Below are 16392 nucleotides of genomic sequence, written 5' to 3'. Positions count from 1 at the left end.
TATTTACTACCCATCAGTGTGACTCCCAGAAACTCCCATCTGCATCTCATTGTCATCATCATCCTCATCAGTGGGGGGTGGGGGTGGTTTCGGGGGTTCTGACAGGCAAATCCACATCCACATCTGGACACTGAAGATCACAATAGTGGCATCTGTATAGGGATTTATTGGGAAATATTTTTATCTGAGAATAGGGGCAGTAATGTGTTAATAGTTACATGTGGCGCTGTTACATTTGTTAACCCCCATAAGAGGGTACTTATGATTCAGACTAGCCCACCAAAATCCTGCATTGTCCATACAGTAGCTCTGCAGATGACAGCGAAAGGAGGAGGGATGTCTTGCATCTTGCCTAGCTATGGTGATGCTTATAGCTTGTGGTCTGTTGCTGGGGAAACTTGGATGAAGTGAGGAGTGGAGGGATGTTGAGGTTCTGGAGTGTCTTCATGATCATCTGGTGGTAAAGGTAGAGCTGCTCAAAGTCCACAGTGATGATTCTGGTGATGTGTCCTGGTGATTTCAGATGTTGGAGGAGGAAGTGGAGAAGGCATGTCCCTCATTTGGCCCTGGAGGCATATTGGTGCGAGTCCAGCTCTGACTGCTGGCAGCACGGTATTAAAAACCAGTTTCTCCATGCATTTCCATGCTGAGTAAGTGCAGCTGGTAGGTAGTGGTTGGATTCTGATATGCATAGAGGGAGAAAATGGGAGAACACTGATGGGATTTGCACCAAATATTTTCAAAATCTCTTAGTCTGATGGAGCAAACCCAATGTGACAAGCAGATTTATGAATTTAGGCTCTGGCAAGTGATGCATAAAAGTCAAGCAATATACAGTTAAGGCAAACATACACAAGCCCTTATGGAACTCATTTTTTTGCTCATTTTATTGTTGTTTCTCTTGATTATAACATTGTCCTCTTTATCCCTTTATAGAAGCATGTGCCTTTCTGCTCATTAACAGATGTATATCTTCTCCTGATGAGATAGCATTTGCTGTAACGTAACATAATTAGCCCCCTGAGACCCTGCGTCCTCATATGAGGACATTACATTTTAGGATTGCTGCTACTTATACTTCATTCTGCTTAACTTAGACCCATTGTCCTTGTTCGTGGACACTTTTAAGTGCCATCTAGTGATGGCAAGCTTTTGGCTTTCTGTGGCAATCTGGTTTCTAACGTCTGGATAAGAAAAGATAAGTACATGAAGTGATGCATCCTTGTGTTCAAAGTCCATTAACACTGAAACTGACCCTAAGAAGCTTCTAGAGTCTAAATAGATGTCCACAGCTGAATCTTTATATATGTACTGACCACGGTAAATGTGAAAGGCTAAAAGGAGTTGCATGTTATTTACTTTGGAGTGTCTTCATTTACTGCGCACCCTCCCTGTGTGTGTGTGTGTGAGGCTTGATGAGCCTCTGTGGCACAGTGTAGATCTGGAGGGTTTGACCCACATGGGTCCAGTATGGAGTCTGCATGCTGAGATGCCCTCGCTCCTTCGTGGAAGAACTGCACTTCACAGGCACAGTGTGAGTCACTTCACTAGAGCCCCCACAGCCCCATTTTCATATTTACATATTTCCATTGGTTGATCAGACACATTCTGGAAAAGATAAAATAAAGTGTAAATATGTAGATGCACCACACACAAGAGGGCCGAATTGCTTACAGGCCAGGTGGGTGTGTTAGGTTTGACCTACAGACAAATAGGACATTCACAGCTTGGAGAAGGGAAAATTCATACAGTTACAAAATGAGCAAAGCCTAGGGCTTTTAGATATGCTGCATTATTTGCAATTTTGCTTTTGCACAGCCATGTTCAAGTACTGAAATGAATAGTTCTGAACAGTTTTAGACTCAACCAGTGATCCCTGAGCTATAGGGTTACAAAACACTGAAAAAATGTTGCACTGTTTGTAATTTTGTTTAGGCTTTAAAATAATCAGTTTCATAATATTTCACACTTGTGACTATTAAAAATGAACCTAATGTCCCAATTTGAGAACATCATTCAAAAACGGCTTACTTTTTAAGGACAAGATTTAGTTTTTATGTTTATCAGATCCTACTTATCCTCAAATGGCGAGGAGAAATTAAAAACTCATTTGAAACGAAAGCTCGAGTCTAAGGAGATTAAATTTGGAGGCCCAAAAAAATGCAGCTGGCATCATAACTATGGAAAGTCGGTATAACAAGCATGACATGAACGCCTCATGGCCCACTGAGTGAAACGTATGACGTAAGACGTACGGCGCAGACACGTCGGTGACGTGTGACTACAGGGCGCCCTGCTGTTCCCGGCGGTGAGTTTAAAGAGTCTGGATTGGAGGGCTGCAGTGAAAACAGCCAGCGTCCTTATGTGAAACTCTCTCCATACACAGTTAGGTTTGAACCAGAGGAGATGGCGAAACACAGGTATGGTTACGAATGTTTTTACACTTTGTTAATGTAAAGTATTCGCACGAAAGACACCATTAGTTAGCTTTTAGCGTGCCATCTATGTGAAAATGATCCAACACTAACGTTACCTGGTAAGCTACTCCGACTGTGTTCAAATTTAAGGAATACCACTTATCTCTCAACACATTATTTGTGAGTTTCAATGCTGTAACATTAGTCGTGTATAAGTGTGTTTGTGATCGCCATGTTTGGAGAGCTGTAGTTTAAAACTGAAGCTACTATCAGTCGATACCGCGCTTTCATGTCAGCCAGGCCTTCGTACAGGTTCAGGTTTATCTATGCTTTCTTCCTGGTTTAATAAACTAAACTAGCTACGCAAAATTAGAATGATATTCCAGTATAACTACACGCACATAACGACTGGAAAAGAGGTGACAAAGTATTTGCGTTTACTTTTACAGTTAAAATTTGCGCGGTCACAGCGCTGGTAGTAGCATCAATATGGCGGGCAGAGAGAGGTTGTCTGGGGGAAGCCACACGTCGCGAACGAAATATTATTGTAGATGTTGCTGTAAAAAAAAAAAAACAAAAAAACAACACTAAGTGTTATGTATCCAGCATTTTGAATAAACGTTTGATTAGTTTCTCCTTCCATACCAGCATGCCACTGCAGGACCTGCCCTGCCTGGGTCATCAGGGCTCCATGTTGTCCCACAGGATGACTAAACGTAAGTCCAGAGACTGCCTCAGTGAGGGCCTGGACACTGAGTGCACCCCAACAGAGCTCATTCAGCAGTGGTCACCTCGCCACAAGCACCAACGGCTCATCGGCAAGGGCAAAGAGAATGACAGCAACCAGTTTGTCCTGGCCAGGAGATCTAGGAGGAAAAAAGAATCCCTGTCATGTAGGAAACCTCTTTTCTGTCCACCTTCAATCAGCTGCAGTGTATTGTTTGTAGCTGTGATAAACTCATACTTTGCTCTTTTTCATATATTTCCCTCAGCAGGCATTTCATTGGACCACCTACCTGATGAGCTGCTTCTCAGGATCCTCTTCTATATCCCTCTGCAGGACCTCCTCAGGATGTCTGTGGTGTGCAAGCGCTGGCATCGCTTAGCGTGAGTGTCTAATCATTCGAATGCATAAGTTATTTTCAGAGGGTGACAGAGGAGTAATATTTTTTTTCCTTCTCAGCTTTGTCCTGATTAAAACACTCTCCAATTCATGTTACAAGTGCACCCAGTTTCACCCTGTCACTTTCATTCTTAATGCAGTTGCAGTTCCACAGATTATTGACTAGCACAGAGCTTTAACCCACAATATTTTCATTTATCTGTTCTTTTTCTTCAAGTCGGTTATTTAGGGAACTCGGTGACTAAGGGGAAGTGCTTGCTCAAAAATGTAAATAAACCGCCCCCATTCTCATATTCACATCTCCATTGGTTGACCAGACACATTCTGGAAAACATAAAATAAAGTGTAAATAAGTAGATGCACTGCACACCAGAGGGCTGAATTGCTTCTTCTTAAAATTAATCTTCATATCAAACGTTACAAACATGTTTCTCCCTTGGCTTCATCAGGTTTGCAGACCTGATGAAGCCAAGGGAGAAACAAACTACTATCAATCTGATGTTTCCTGCCATCATCTGCACCAAGTTATAAGCACTGATAGTGCAGTGCAGGGGGCATGTGCTTTTGAATAAAATAAAGTGTGTTTACATGCACTTCAGTGAATGGGTTGCTTTTGGCTTTCTGTGGTAAGCTGGTTTCTAACGTCAGGATAAAAGGAAAGATGATTTTTTTTTGTGTGTGTGTGTGTGTGTGTGTGTGTGTGTGTGTGTGTGTGTCAGGTTTGATGAGTCTCTGTGGCACAGCGTAGATCTGGAGGGTTTGACCCACATGGGTCCAGCCCTGCAGCAGGTGCTGAAGTATGGAGTCCGCATGCTGCGCTGTCCTCGCTCCTTCGTGGAAGAGATGCACTTCACGGGCACAAGGTGAGTCCAGCAGCTAGTTACACTCACTCCACATCTCACTGTGGTCTACACAACTTAGGCTGGTAAAGGGTTCAGCTTCTGCTGAGTTTAGTTTCTTGTTTATATGATAAGTCTGGTGATAGTCACTAGTTTTCTTGTTGTCAATGAACCCCATGTGCAGACCAAAACCAACAGTGAATGAACATCTATTGTGTGTGTCTCAAAGCCTGAGCCGTCTTCATCCTCTGTGCCATAGAGTTCCATTGTGTTCCAAAAACTATTAAAAAGACATCAGTGAGCTACACTGTTGCACTTGCTGATGTGTTCTTTCACTACCATGATCGCACACTGTGTTTTATTTTTACACAGTCCCACACACTCCCTACATGCGTATTTGAATATATTGCGTACATGCAGGAATTTTTGTGTCAGTGTATGTACATGCAAGTATACAGTAGTGTTGCATGGTATACTGGTACTAAAATAGTACCATGGTACTAGAGTATTCCAAACAGTGCTATACTGCATTTGGAAAATACCGGTACTTTGAAATTGATTCAATTCATTAATTTAGTTAATTTATTTTACTCAATTATGCACACAAACGCCTTTCTTGTTCCTACTGGAGCACAGATTGCACAAGTGGTGTGTATGACAACACCTGTACCAACATTCGCAGCTGGCGCACGTGAAAAAAGACAAGAGAAAGTGTGCCTCGCAAAGGGAGACAACACGAGACAACACAAACTTGGTGGAACATTTGAGTTACCAAACCGTGACGTCCGTACCGAGGTACTTACCGAACCATGATTTTTTTGGTACCGTTACACCCTTACTATTTATTGTTCTAAAGGTTTGTATCCAAAAAGACTTTTCCTTAGGAAAAGTACCGAAGAGTATCGAAATTCATACTGGTATTGGTACCGAAACAAAGATTTTGGTATCGTGACAACACTAGTATACAGAGATACGTTATTGTATTTATTATATAAAAAAGTGCACCGTATATGATCTACTATAACCTATTAGTAACTAGTTGAGTTGCAAACTCAAAAGCACATAAGCTGTATATATGAAAGCAAGCTTGGAAAAAAGTACATAAGATTTATATCCTCAGTATGAGCCAGTGGGCTTGGAGGTGAGAGTCAGACAGGGTAGAGAAGTCAGAAAGTATTGAGAGACTGACTAACACACTTTAGGTTTTGAATTTTCATGGGATATGTTGACAAAACAAATTTGAACAATGGCAATTTTGTCCTTTTTTAATAAGATCATGCAGCTGCCACTCAATATATAGGGGGGAAATATGTCTCTTTGGATCTAAGTGTCTGCCAGGTGTATGTACAGTAATGATAGACAGTCATTTTTATGCATTGACCAACACTTCACACCTACCCAACATATTGTTCGTGCTTTCTGCTGAAGAGAAGGGTTTGGTTCTATCAGTGCTGTAACCTCATTTATGTTGTCAAACAGATCTGTCCTTTAAAGGCCATTTACTGGTGTAGTTTTCTTGCTGGATTAATGTAAACTGGATTTGTTTGATTTGCCTTTTTACAAAGCAAACTTTTTTTTCATGTTTCAGCACTGCTTTGTCTTCTCTGTTGTTCAGCCCTCTGCCGATAGCTCTAATGGATCTGTCCAGCTCCATCATCCCCACCTCAGCTCTGGAGAGCATCATCTGTCGCTGCAGGCTGCTGGAGTATCTGAGTCTGGAGGGACTGCAGCTCTCAGATACCATCATCAGGTGAGTCTCCATCTCAACTGCTGCCTTCAGAGGTGAGAAACATGTCGCTGATTCTGTCCCCTCAGAATCCTTAGGGCCCGTGTCCACATTCCAAAGCAGGAAAACGCCGGCAGGGTGCTGGGAAGTACTTCATCCCAGCGCTTTATTTTTACAAAATCACTGGCAGCGCTTTTAGTAATGATGTGCTGTGCATAGGTTTTGTTTCTATGACAACAATTTCTACTCTAACATTAGCCAGGTAGCTAACATGATGCTATATTAACAGAGGGTAGACTAACACAGTCAACTTGAAGCTTACGAAGCGAATGGTGATAAAAGCACAACACACACCAGCAACATCCAGTGTCCACTGGTCGATCTGCCCCCAAAAAATGAGCTTTTTATTCTTTGTTGTGACTGTACACTAGCCCAGCTACAGGGGCAGCGGTGATGTCACTAGTGCCTTTCTGAGCATATGTGCAAAAAGGGCGGAGCACTCTGAAAAAAGATGTTGGGCACAGCACTTTTTCACTAGGCAGCCGTATGTGCTCTCTCCTCACTGTGAATAATTGGGGGAAAAAAGACGCCAGCTCTGAGAGAGAAAAAGCCCAGCTATGTTGACACAGGCCCTAAATGACATCAGCCATACATCACTGACTTTTCCATAAATCTGTTGCTTACATTCAAACATGATTAATAAATATTTCAATCAATGATCTAATCAATTTATGTACTGTAACATAAATCTAGAAAAGCAGCACATTTACATTGGAGAGGGTGGAACAAGCAGAAGTTTTGCATTTTCTGTTGGAAAATCTTTTTTAATTAAACTTACCAAAATGTAGGACTTATTTTGATTCACTTGGCAAAAAGGCTAGAGACAGGAAGACTGCTGACCTGGTACCTACGAAAAAACCCAAAGTAAATTAAGCTCTGAAGCCCTTACCTCTGTGTAGCACTGTGTTTATCATTGTAGAAATGGCAATAAAAGCTACTGTACATATAAACCCCATAATTGTGGGGTTGGTGTGTTTGCTGTTGTTGTAGAGTACGTGTGCCCCTATGGTCTTTTCTCAGTAACCGATGGGGTTGGATATTTGATTTTTTTATCTTTGTCCTCTGTCTCTCACTCAGCTCTCTGTCCCAGAACCCAAACCTGCTGCAGCTCAACCTGTGCGGCTGCTCCGGCTTCTCTGCTCCTGCTCTGGCTGACATGCTCAAATCCTGCACAAGGTCAGCCGCTTATATTTCATATGTCAAAATCCTGTTCTTGAGATGACCGCTGGGTCTACCCATTCCCTATCTCTGTGATTTACTAATGCTGTGTTTATTTATTTTCCCTGTGCAGAATAAAGCAGTTGAACATATCATGGTGTGACTTCAACAATGATCATGTGAAGAGTGTTGTTAATAATGTGAGCTCCACTGTTACTCGCCTCAACTTCAGCGGATACAGAGAGAACCTCACGCTAGACGGTAAATGAGGGATGTTTGTGCAAAATCAGTTCATTATTCAGTCTTTATTGTGGTAAAGGGTTAAACATGAGTGTTTGTCCAGGATAGAGCCACTCTTATGTTCACCACTTGCTGTTTTAGACAATAGGTATCTAAAGCGTTAGTACGTTTTGACTTCATGGCAAGTTGCTTCCAATCTTCTCTCTTGCTTCAGCACTTTATATAACAAGATTGTGTCCCTCACCGTAGTCTACTCCTACACTAGTTGACCTGTTTGTGTACCTCTGTACCACCAAAGCATTGTCTGCATACATACATACACTGATCAGCCAAAACATTAAACCACTGACAGGTGAAGTGAATAACATTGATCAAGTTCTGCTGGGAAACCCTGGGTCCCAATGTTCATATGGATGTTACCTGACACACCCCACCCAAACACTTATGCATGCATGCATACATAACTGGCAAATATATATATCATTGGCCGATAAACAAGAAATTAAAATTTGTATTGGTCCAATACAGTGGATAATGGCTCCTATTTGCTTGCTACACTCTCCAATCATATACCTGTTTCAAACCATCAATCAATCTATCAATTTTATTTATAAAGCCCAATATCACAAATCAGAGTTTGCCTCAGAGGGCTTTACAGCATACAACATCCCTCTGTCCTTTGGACCCTCACAGCGGATAAGGAAAAACTCCCCAAAAAACCCCTTTAACAGGGAAAAAAAAACGGTAGAAACCTCAGGAAGAGCAACTGAGGAGGGATCCCTCTTCCAGGACGGACAGACGTGCAATAGATGTCGTACAGAACAGATCAGCATAATAAATTAACAGTAATCCACATGACACAATAAGACAGAGAGAGAGAGAGAGATGCAGGACAGACAGTAATGACAGTAGCTTACAACAACATTAATGATCCATCCCACCTCTGAAAGTACAAGCGATTCTTTATATTAAAAGGTGTCACACTCTGATCAGTGTGTCACCTGCCCTGCTGTTGTTGGATTCCATTAGGCTGACTGTTTTGCTTGCCCACTGCCAAAGTATCAATTTGAGATCATTTTGAGGACTTGATGATGGAGTATAAACTTCTAGTGTTCACTTTGCTGCAGACAAAAAGACGTGAGATGACAGTATCATGTGTCTCTTTACAGATGTGAAGGTGCTGGTGACGAGATGCCCTCATATTACAACGCTAGATTTAAGGTAAGATCTTGTTCCTCATTGACAAGGGATGGTTTGTATGGTGTGCCATGTTTTTTAAATATAATGCAAGTGTATTGATATTAGAAATGAAATAATTATATTTTATCTTTTAGTGTGGGAGGATGTAGCACTAAAAAGCACGGGCAGTAAGAAACTTCGTGATCAACATTTATATGAATACAATCATATATCAAAGGCCATAATTCCTAGATATTGGCACGCTGCCATGGTATTTGAATTTTCTTTTTGTGAGGGAGTCCACTAAACTCTTGGTGATCATTCTGAAGAGCATTAATCATATGTATACCTAATGTGACATAGGCTTAAAGTTGCTTAATAAATTGACTCGCTCCAAAATCAAAATTACAGAAGTGCACTGCTGTCATTCCCCACCAAAAAAAAAAAGATCAGAATCAGGTAAAAATATGAAAGGTGTTGTGTCATAACAAGTTGTTTTTCACATTCTAACAAGAACATTTATTGTTAAAGCTTTTTCTGCCGCCTTTCCCTGCTGAGTTTGACAGAATTGTTAAAATGCTTCTTAGTGTAGGCCTGCAGTATGTATACTTATCATTCACCATGCTCAATAACAGCAAAATCTGGCCATTTCTCTGCTCAAGCCGGCAGTAGCACTTAGTCACGTCGTGTAGATGAGCCATATTTCCTGTTTTAAAAGCTAAGCGGTATGTTGTTATAACAAGAAAAGTGTTTTTTTTTTCTCTCTCTCTCTACAGGAAAAAGCTATTATAGCATGAAAATATCTTGTAAAACATCTTAGAGCAAGAAACTTTTCATGTTATTACCTCACGGTAAAATTTTATTTATTTATTTTTTTTTCTGGTGCGGCAGCAGCACTGAAAGCTCTGACTAACAGCTGACGGCACACTTCCTGTTCAGCACTTCGTCTGAGTGGGCAGAAGTTCGCTGCATAGATCAGCCTCTCATTGGGCGGAACGCACCACCCGCTGAAGTCCCGCCCTACCACCTCTGGTTGCAGTTTTCAACACATCCTTTACTAACTTTGGCGGTGTTTGATCTTGCGGGGATGTAGCCATTTTTCTGCCATGGTTCACGTCCTGTAGGCGATATTTTTGTGGGCGTGTTACACCAAAACCTGTTTCCCCCCTGGCAATATTTTTGCAAGTGCACCATTGCTGTGGCACCACCCAGAACGATTGTGATTGGTTGAAAGAAGTACAAGCAGCTGGGGCGTTTTTTCTCCAATCTCAAAGTGAGAGTCGGCCCAGCCAGACCTTTCTTTTCTTGAGAAAGGTCTGGTGAGCGAGACTATTCAGCACTTAACACCAACTAATGCTAATATTGCTCTGTGATTGCTGGATGTGTAAATATGCATGTTTTCCAACAAGCGGGTTTCTCTGTGCTACAGTGACAGCACTCTACTGATGGCCGACAGCTTCCCCGTCCTCAGTCAGCTGAAGGATCTAGTGCATCTGTCCCTGAGTCGCTGCTACCACATCCACCTCGCTGCTCTCACGTAAGTTCCCCTGCCGCCCTCCCTGCTTCTGAGTACTAACTGAGTTTAGAAGTCCAAAATCTAACTTGTGTCATATTTCCAGTGACCTGGGACAGACGTTCCCCCTGCTGAGCGTGCTGGACGTGTTTGGCATAGTAAACGGCAGCCACCTATCCTCTCTGAAGAAGGAGATGCCTCGCATCAGCATCAACCACATGCCTTTCTCCAACATTGCCCGGCCCACGCCCGACACCAGGCCCATCAGCTGCCTCATGTGGAACAGGAAGTGTCGGCTGAGGTTCAGACTGTAACCACCACGCCTCCGTCGTGTTCTTAAGCTGAGTAAGTTTATGTTATGGAGTGTTTGATCCTGCAGTATTCCAACATGCATACAGTACAGGAAGTCCAGCCCTTTGTGCAGTGATCCCACCATCTTTCAGTGTTTGTTGCTGCTACTCATGTTTTTAGTGTTGTCTGGCATTAATGGTACTAAAGGTCAAATACTGGACCAAGCCTTTAAGTACTGAACATGCAAGCTTGTAGAGAATTGTAATACTTTATTTAGGAAAGTCAAATTTGAATGTGTAATCCAGTTCTTGTTGGAATATGTTCACACAAATGTTGAATGAGTTTTTGAATCTGTTTGAGGTTCTAATAATGTGTTATTTAAAATATTTTGTAAGGGAAACATGGTTTTAAAGACTCAATTGAAATGTTGACCTCTATTAGATGTCTGTAAGTATTTGGATATTTGGGACAGTTGATTCTTCAGACATCTGAATAATGCTGATGTCACAAGTGTCTTGTTCTCTGCTGTAATAATGAGAGAACAGGTGATTTTAATGATTGAAGATGTTTTAATGTGAAATGATGTATCTGGATATTGAATTTCCAAGCAGTCGATATTCCTGTTGAACAGATGTATATTTGTATGCAGGCCTTCACTATGTCGCTGTTTCTACTGTAATAACGTCACCAGGCTGTTGTCTTCTCCAGCTGGACAGTAGTTTCTTTGATGATAAGCTCATTATGTCACAGTACATGTGTCAGTGTAGATGTGCTGTATGTCCAGTGCTCTTTTATTACCATTTCATTCAAATGTCATACAGACTGAACTTTAATGGAACATGAGTTTTAACTTGTGAACTGTTTTATTTTCCCTTCTGAGTCTTAACAAGTAAACCACTGAATACACAAACTGTCTGAACCTGTTTTCATGAACCCCAGCTGTTGTCACACTGACACAACATATCAAAGTTGAGCATGAAAGTTAATTTGTGACCTTGGGAGTAATAGTCTGACAAGAAATCTCACATCATGCTTTTCATCAGTGTTTGTGCAGGCACATACTATGTGTATATGTACATATTCAGTACACACATATCTTTATACTGTACATCTATGTATACATACACAAAACTGATGTGTGTAGATTAAATTCCTGTGATGACACACGTGGTGTGTACAAAAAGTACTCTGAGACATTAAGTAAAAATACAACAATGTAAAACATGTTCCGTTATACATAAAAGCCATGCTTAATTAAAAGAACAGTACAAGTAAAGTATATGAGGTATCAGTGGTAAACGTACTGGTTCTGTAGTAACATGTCCCCTGTAACTGATAAATATGACATAATATTGATACTAATGCATCAAAGCAGCATTTTACTGTTGTAGCTGCTTGACGTGGAGCAAATTAAACTGATCTATACAGTTGGGTAGTTTCATCCCGTGGCTTTCAACAAGGGGGTCTGGCCCCTCCAAAAGGTCACCAGATCATGAGATGATTAACGGGAGACAGGCTAGAACCGGCCATAAGGCAATTCTGGCAAATGCCAGGTGAGCCAGCCCACGTTGTGTGCCGCAAGGCCACCACCCACAACACTGGGGGGAAAAAATGTACAGAAAAAAAACAAAGACCTGCAACCTTTACTATCAAAAGGGCCATTTTTGGCCAAAAAGGAAAAAATAATCTGTCTGTAGCCACAAAACCTATTTGAGCCTCATAATAACAGTAACACAGCCTTTTAAATAGAATTTAGCCTATCAACATTACTAACAGATCTAAATGAGCATTCATTAATTTGTTTTAGCCCAAGGTGGCTACTGTGCAGTGGGCTATATTTGATTATTTAGAGCTTTAACTTTGCAGCATTGTTGATGAAAGCAAACAAATTTGTCCACACACTATTAAACTCTATTTTCATTTAAGACTTTTCCCTTTTTGGATTAGAAATCCACTACTGGCCTAGCTAGGGAGACTAAAGTATACTGTAGCTTTTGTTAGTGATGTGTTGAGATAAAAAGGTGCCAGTCCACAGATGTATGATGCACATTTTAGTGTTAAAACTTTTTTTTTTTTAATCGGTGTATAGGCTATGCATTTTTAAAGCTGAAGAATGTAAGAATCACTTGTGGTCTACAACAATAAAATTAAAATTAAAAAAAATAATAATGGTCATTCCATATAATTTTCTGTCAAAGTGACAGGGAGCCACTGGAGAGGGGCCAAAGAGCCACCTCTGACTCTGAAGACACAGGTTGCCTACACATGGATTAAGGGTTACAAGGCCCCAGAATTGTCAGCCTACCTAAACTGTAAGGTATACTGTAAGGTACTGTAAACAAGGTGCAGCCATACCGGTTGACGTCACCTCCCCACCCCTTCAACTGGATCGGTCCATCCATGTGGATGTGTTGCTATTTTTGTAAGTTGAGATACTTACCCAGTGGACTGAAACACAGACGACCATTTCTCTCCAGCTGTCTTTTCGAAGTAACACTGGATGCATTGCAGGGACGTTGAGTCCCTCTAAAATAAATGACTGAAAAAGATTTAAAGTGCAATAGAATTGATTAATTAATTATCTTTAAATTATTCGAGTAACATTAAGACTTGTAGAAACATCTATTAACAACACTAACTGTTATATATCTTGCTAATACAGAAAATGATCAGCCTTGCAATAGAGAACCATTGTGTATGCTCTGTAAACTCTAGATTAGTGCTTCCCAATCTCTTTGTGTGTGCAGAACAATCAACCATAGAAATATTAGGATAATAGGATTTTGTAAACAGTTAAATGTGTTCAATGAAATTTGGTGGCAGAGAATTAAGGAAGAATGTGGAAGGGAGGGGGGTGTAACTGAGGAAACAGAAATGTAGGCTACATGGGGTCTTATTCATAATGATGACCAGGAACAGAAAAGTGTGCATGTGACCTTATATCAAAGTATGAAATAAACTGTGCAAAAAATATGCTTACACTAGCGTGAATCAGTGACAAGATGTGTTGTCCCAATCACCCAAAGGTCCTGACCCAGTCACCCAAATGCTACAAAGAAGTAGTTTATTGAAAAGGGTATGCTTCACCTCCTTGGAATATGATATAACTTTCTTTTCTCCTCAGATGGATAGGTAACATCTTCAGTGCTACAGAAATGTATCATTTGTTAGGGTATTTTTTTTTTTAATTAATGACAAGAAAGCTTACAGAAGGAGGAAATTTAAAAACTGTCCCAATCACCCTTAATCCACATGATATAGCCTACATTACACTTATATTGCATTCTAGTTTTTTTAAAATACATTTGAAAGTGAAGGAAATGACAGTGTGTTACACTGATTGTATCTACTGTACTCACGCACAGAACTGCAGCACTGTAATACTAGAATCAGTAGTGATAATAATGCCAATTTGTTAAGTTTAGATTTGATTTAAATCAAACTTTATTTATACAGCACTTTCATACAAACATGCAGCCCAAAGTGCTTCACAGAGCAGGATTAAAACAGCACAGAAAAAGTAACAAGTAAACAACTTGACATTACAGCATGAAAGAAATGTTCAAAATAAATGAAAGGCAAAAGAACAAATAAACACAGGGGATAATAAAATACATGCATAAATAAATAATATAACACAGTGATATAATAGTGCAATGGAACGGTGTGCAAATGGTGCTGGAATAAATATGGAATTATTAATGTAACAGGTTGCTTTATGTACATGAGATAGGTGGATATGACAGCATATACCAGGGGCGGCCAAACTACGACTCGTGAGCCAACTGCGGCTCACTACGCAGTTTTAAATGTTTAAATCTATAGTGAGAATTAAAGGGTGGGTGCACTCGAATTACAAAAACATTGGGCCTCATTCACTAACATGCGTAGAAATGTTTCTTACCCTGCACATGAAATAGATGCACACATAAATAACCATTAGATTCATGACACATGTGCACTAGCCAATTTGTTTAAATTGACAGGTAATAGCATACTGCCACGCCCCCATTTCTCTATATAAGGAAATACCTTTGCCCAGAAGGTATCATGGAGATGCACATATTAAGGCCACACACACTAGAGTCAGATCGTCAGTGAATGTGTGTGAGCGTCTCCGCAGTCAGAAACAACTGATAAGCTGTTCATCACTCTCTATAAACATGTTGTGTCAAGATGTGCTCTCTCCTGAAGGCACAGACTGCAGTGTCTTCCAGCAAGATCAGGTATGACGTCTCAACACCTGCTTGGATGTAAATCAAAATACTGATTCCTGTTGATAATAATAATAATAATTATTATTATTATTATTTCATGGTACTAAAATTGGAGGGAGTAGCTATCGTTACAGACAGGTTTAATGAAAAACAATGAAAACCAAAACTTCTGAATATCATAGAAGGCATTCTCATATATTCCACTGTAAGTTAGGGCAGGGACACTCAGCTTTTATAGTCAAATATTTTAACTCTGACAATAATTGATGAGGATGAAAGGGTATGAAATTAGTGCATGCATTAGTGAATTAAAAGTTTTAAATATTGTCTATTAAAGCCTTGTTTTCAATGAATGTAGTTCTAACATTATATGCATTTAGTTCAAAGGTGTGTGTGTGTGTTAACGTTTTCTGAAGACAGCCAGGCCTTTATCATTTGTGCCTGTGCTTGGTCTGTGGCAGTTCTAAATTGGTTCACAAAGTATAAACAAATTTGGGGAAGCAAATATTGATGAATCCCAGATTTGTGCGGAAAATGTTTGTATGGATGGTTTAAGCACAGACTCCACTGTCTCCACCATGATAGAGTTGATGTAAATGGAATTTCATTTTTAAAAAAACAATAGTAACATCTGTTTACAGAATCAGAGTGTCCATCAATACTGTGGATAATTCACAAATCTCAACACTGGAACTACCGTTCACCAAAGAAAAAGTCCCAATGAAAACTGAGGCAGGTGTCTTAAAACTGAGCAAAACCACAGCTCTCTCTGCATGACCACATACCACCAGAGCCAAGGAGAGAAGTGTTGTTTGTTTTATTTAGGTGACCTAATCCTTTCAGTCTGACCACTTACACACAATTAAAGGAATAGTTTGGTTTTTTTAAAAAGTTGTATGGGGTAATCACAGTTTACAGTTTTGTGCAATAGAAGTATTTTAAAAGTACTTAAGGGGCAGTACAGTTTTTTTTCAAGTGGGGTTGTATGAGGAACTTATCCATCGACAATATATTACATACATTAGATGTCAGGCTGGGGTCTGATGCAGAAAGTAAGCAATGCTCTGCTGTTGAGGGATCAGCAAAAAAAAAACATATTTAAGCCCCCTAACAAAAAGTCCCACCTAAAAAAGACTGTACCAATCTAAGTGTATGATATATTGAGAGTATTTTCACTGCTTTACTTCTCTGTCAGACAGCTTGTTTGGATAGGGAAGCTGTTAATGGCCTCAGTTCCCTATATAGGCTAAGGCAAAGCCTCCAGACTCTATTCAGAAAAACAGTAATTTTACCTGGTTGACCACGGGAGCTGCTTGTCTACCACTGCTTTGTTAGATTAGGTATTTTGTGTTATTGTGTGACTTTGGTGAATCTAAACTAACCCTTTTAAACACCAAAGTCACACAACACAAACTAACTGTACAAGGCAGTGGCAGACCAGCAGCTCCTATGTTCTCTGTTTTTCTCTAAAAGCCCAGTCTGGCTTTGAAGAGAGCCATTTAACAACCTCATTTTCCAGTTGGAAATCACTGTCTGACATTATAGCAGTGAAAGTACTCTCAATACAGCGCGCACTTAACCGGATACTGCTTTTTTTTTTAAAGGTGGCTATATATGTTTTATTGCGCC

The 16392-nt window shown here is 40.3% G+C and overlaps 1 protein-coding gene across 2 annotated transcripts; it reads left to right on the top strand.

Moving 5' to 3' along the window:
• Positions 1-2281: 2281 nt before the first annotated feature.
• skp2 (S-phase kinase-associated protein 2, E3 ubiquitin protein ligase) lies at positions 2282-11536 on the top strand. Of its 2 annotated transcripts, none has more exons than XM_049604227.1 (10): positions 2282-2420; positions 3066-3310; positions 3410-3524; positions 4260-4403; positions 5995-6129; positions 7243-7341; positions 7457-7584; positions 8733-8784; positions 10172-10279; positions 10362-11536. In XM_049604227.1, the coding sequence occupies exons 1-10, from the start codon at positions 2407-2409 to the stop codon at positions 10567-10569; spliced, it is 1248 nt and encodes a 415-aa protein (XP_049460184.1). In that variant the 5' UTR covers positions 2282-2406; the 3' UTR covers positions 10570-11536. The 2 variants fall into 2 exon arrangements, with proteins under 2 accessions (XP_049460184.1, XP_049460186.1); XM_049604229.1 differs by having other exon boundaries at positions 3413-3524; positions 10362-11535.
• The last annotated feature ends 4856 nt before the right edge of the window (positions 11537-16392 follow it).

The sequence above is a fragment of the Epinephelus fuscoguttatus genome, linkage group LG18 (genome assembly GCF_011397635.1).
Source record: "Epinephelus fuscoguttatus linkage group LG18, E.fuscoguttatus.final_Chr_v1".
NCBI classification, from domain to species: domain Eukaryota; kingdom Metazoa; phylum Chordata; class Actinopteri; order Perciformes; family Serranidae; genus Epinephelus; species Epinephelus fuscoguttatus.
The sequence above is the reverse complement of the archived record's forward strand: the minus strand, read 5'-3'. Positions and strand labels throughout refer to the sequence as shown.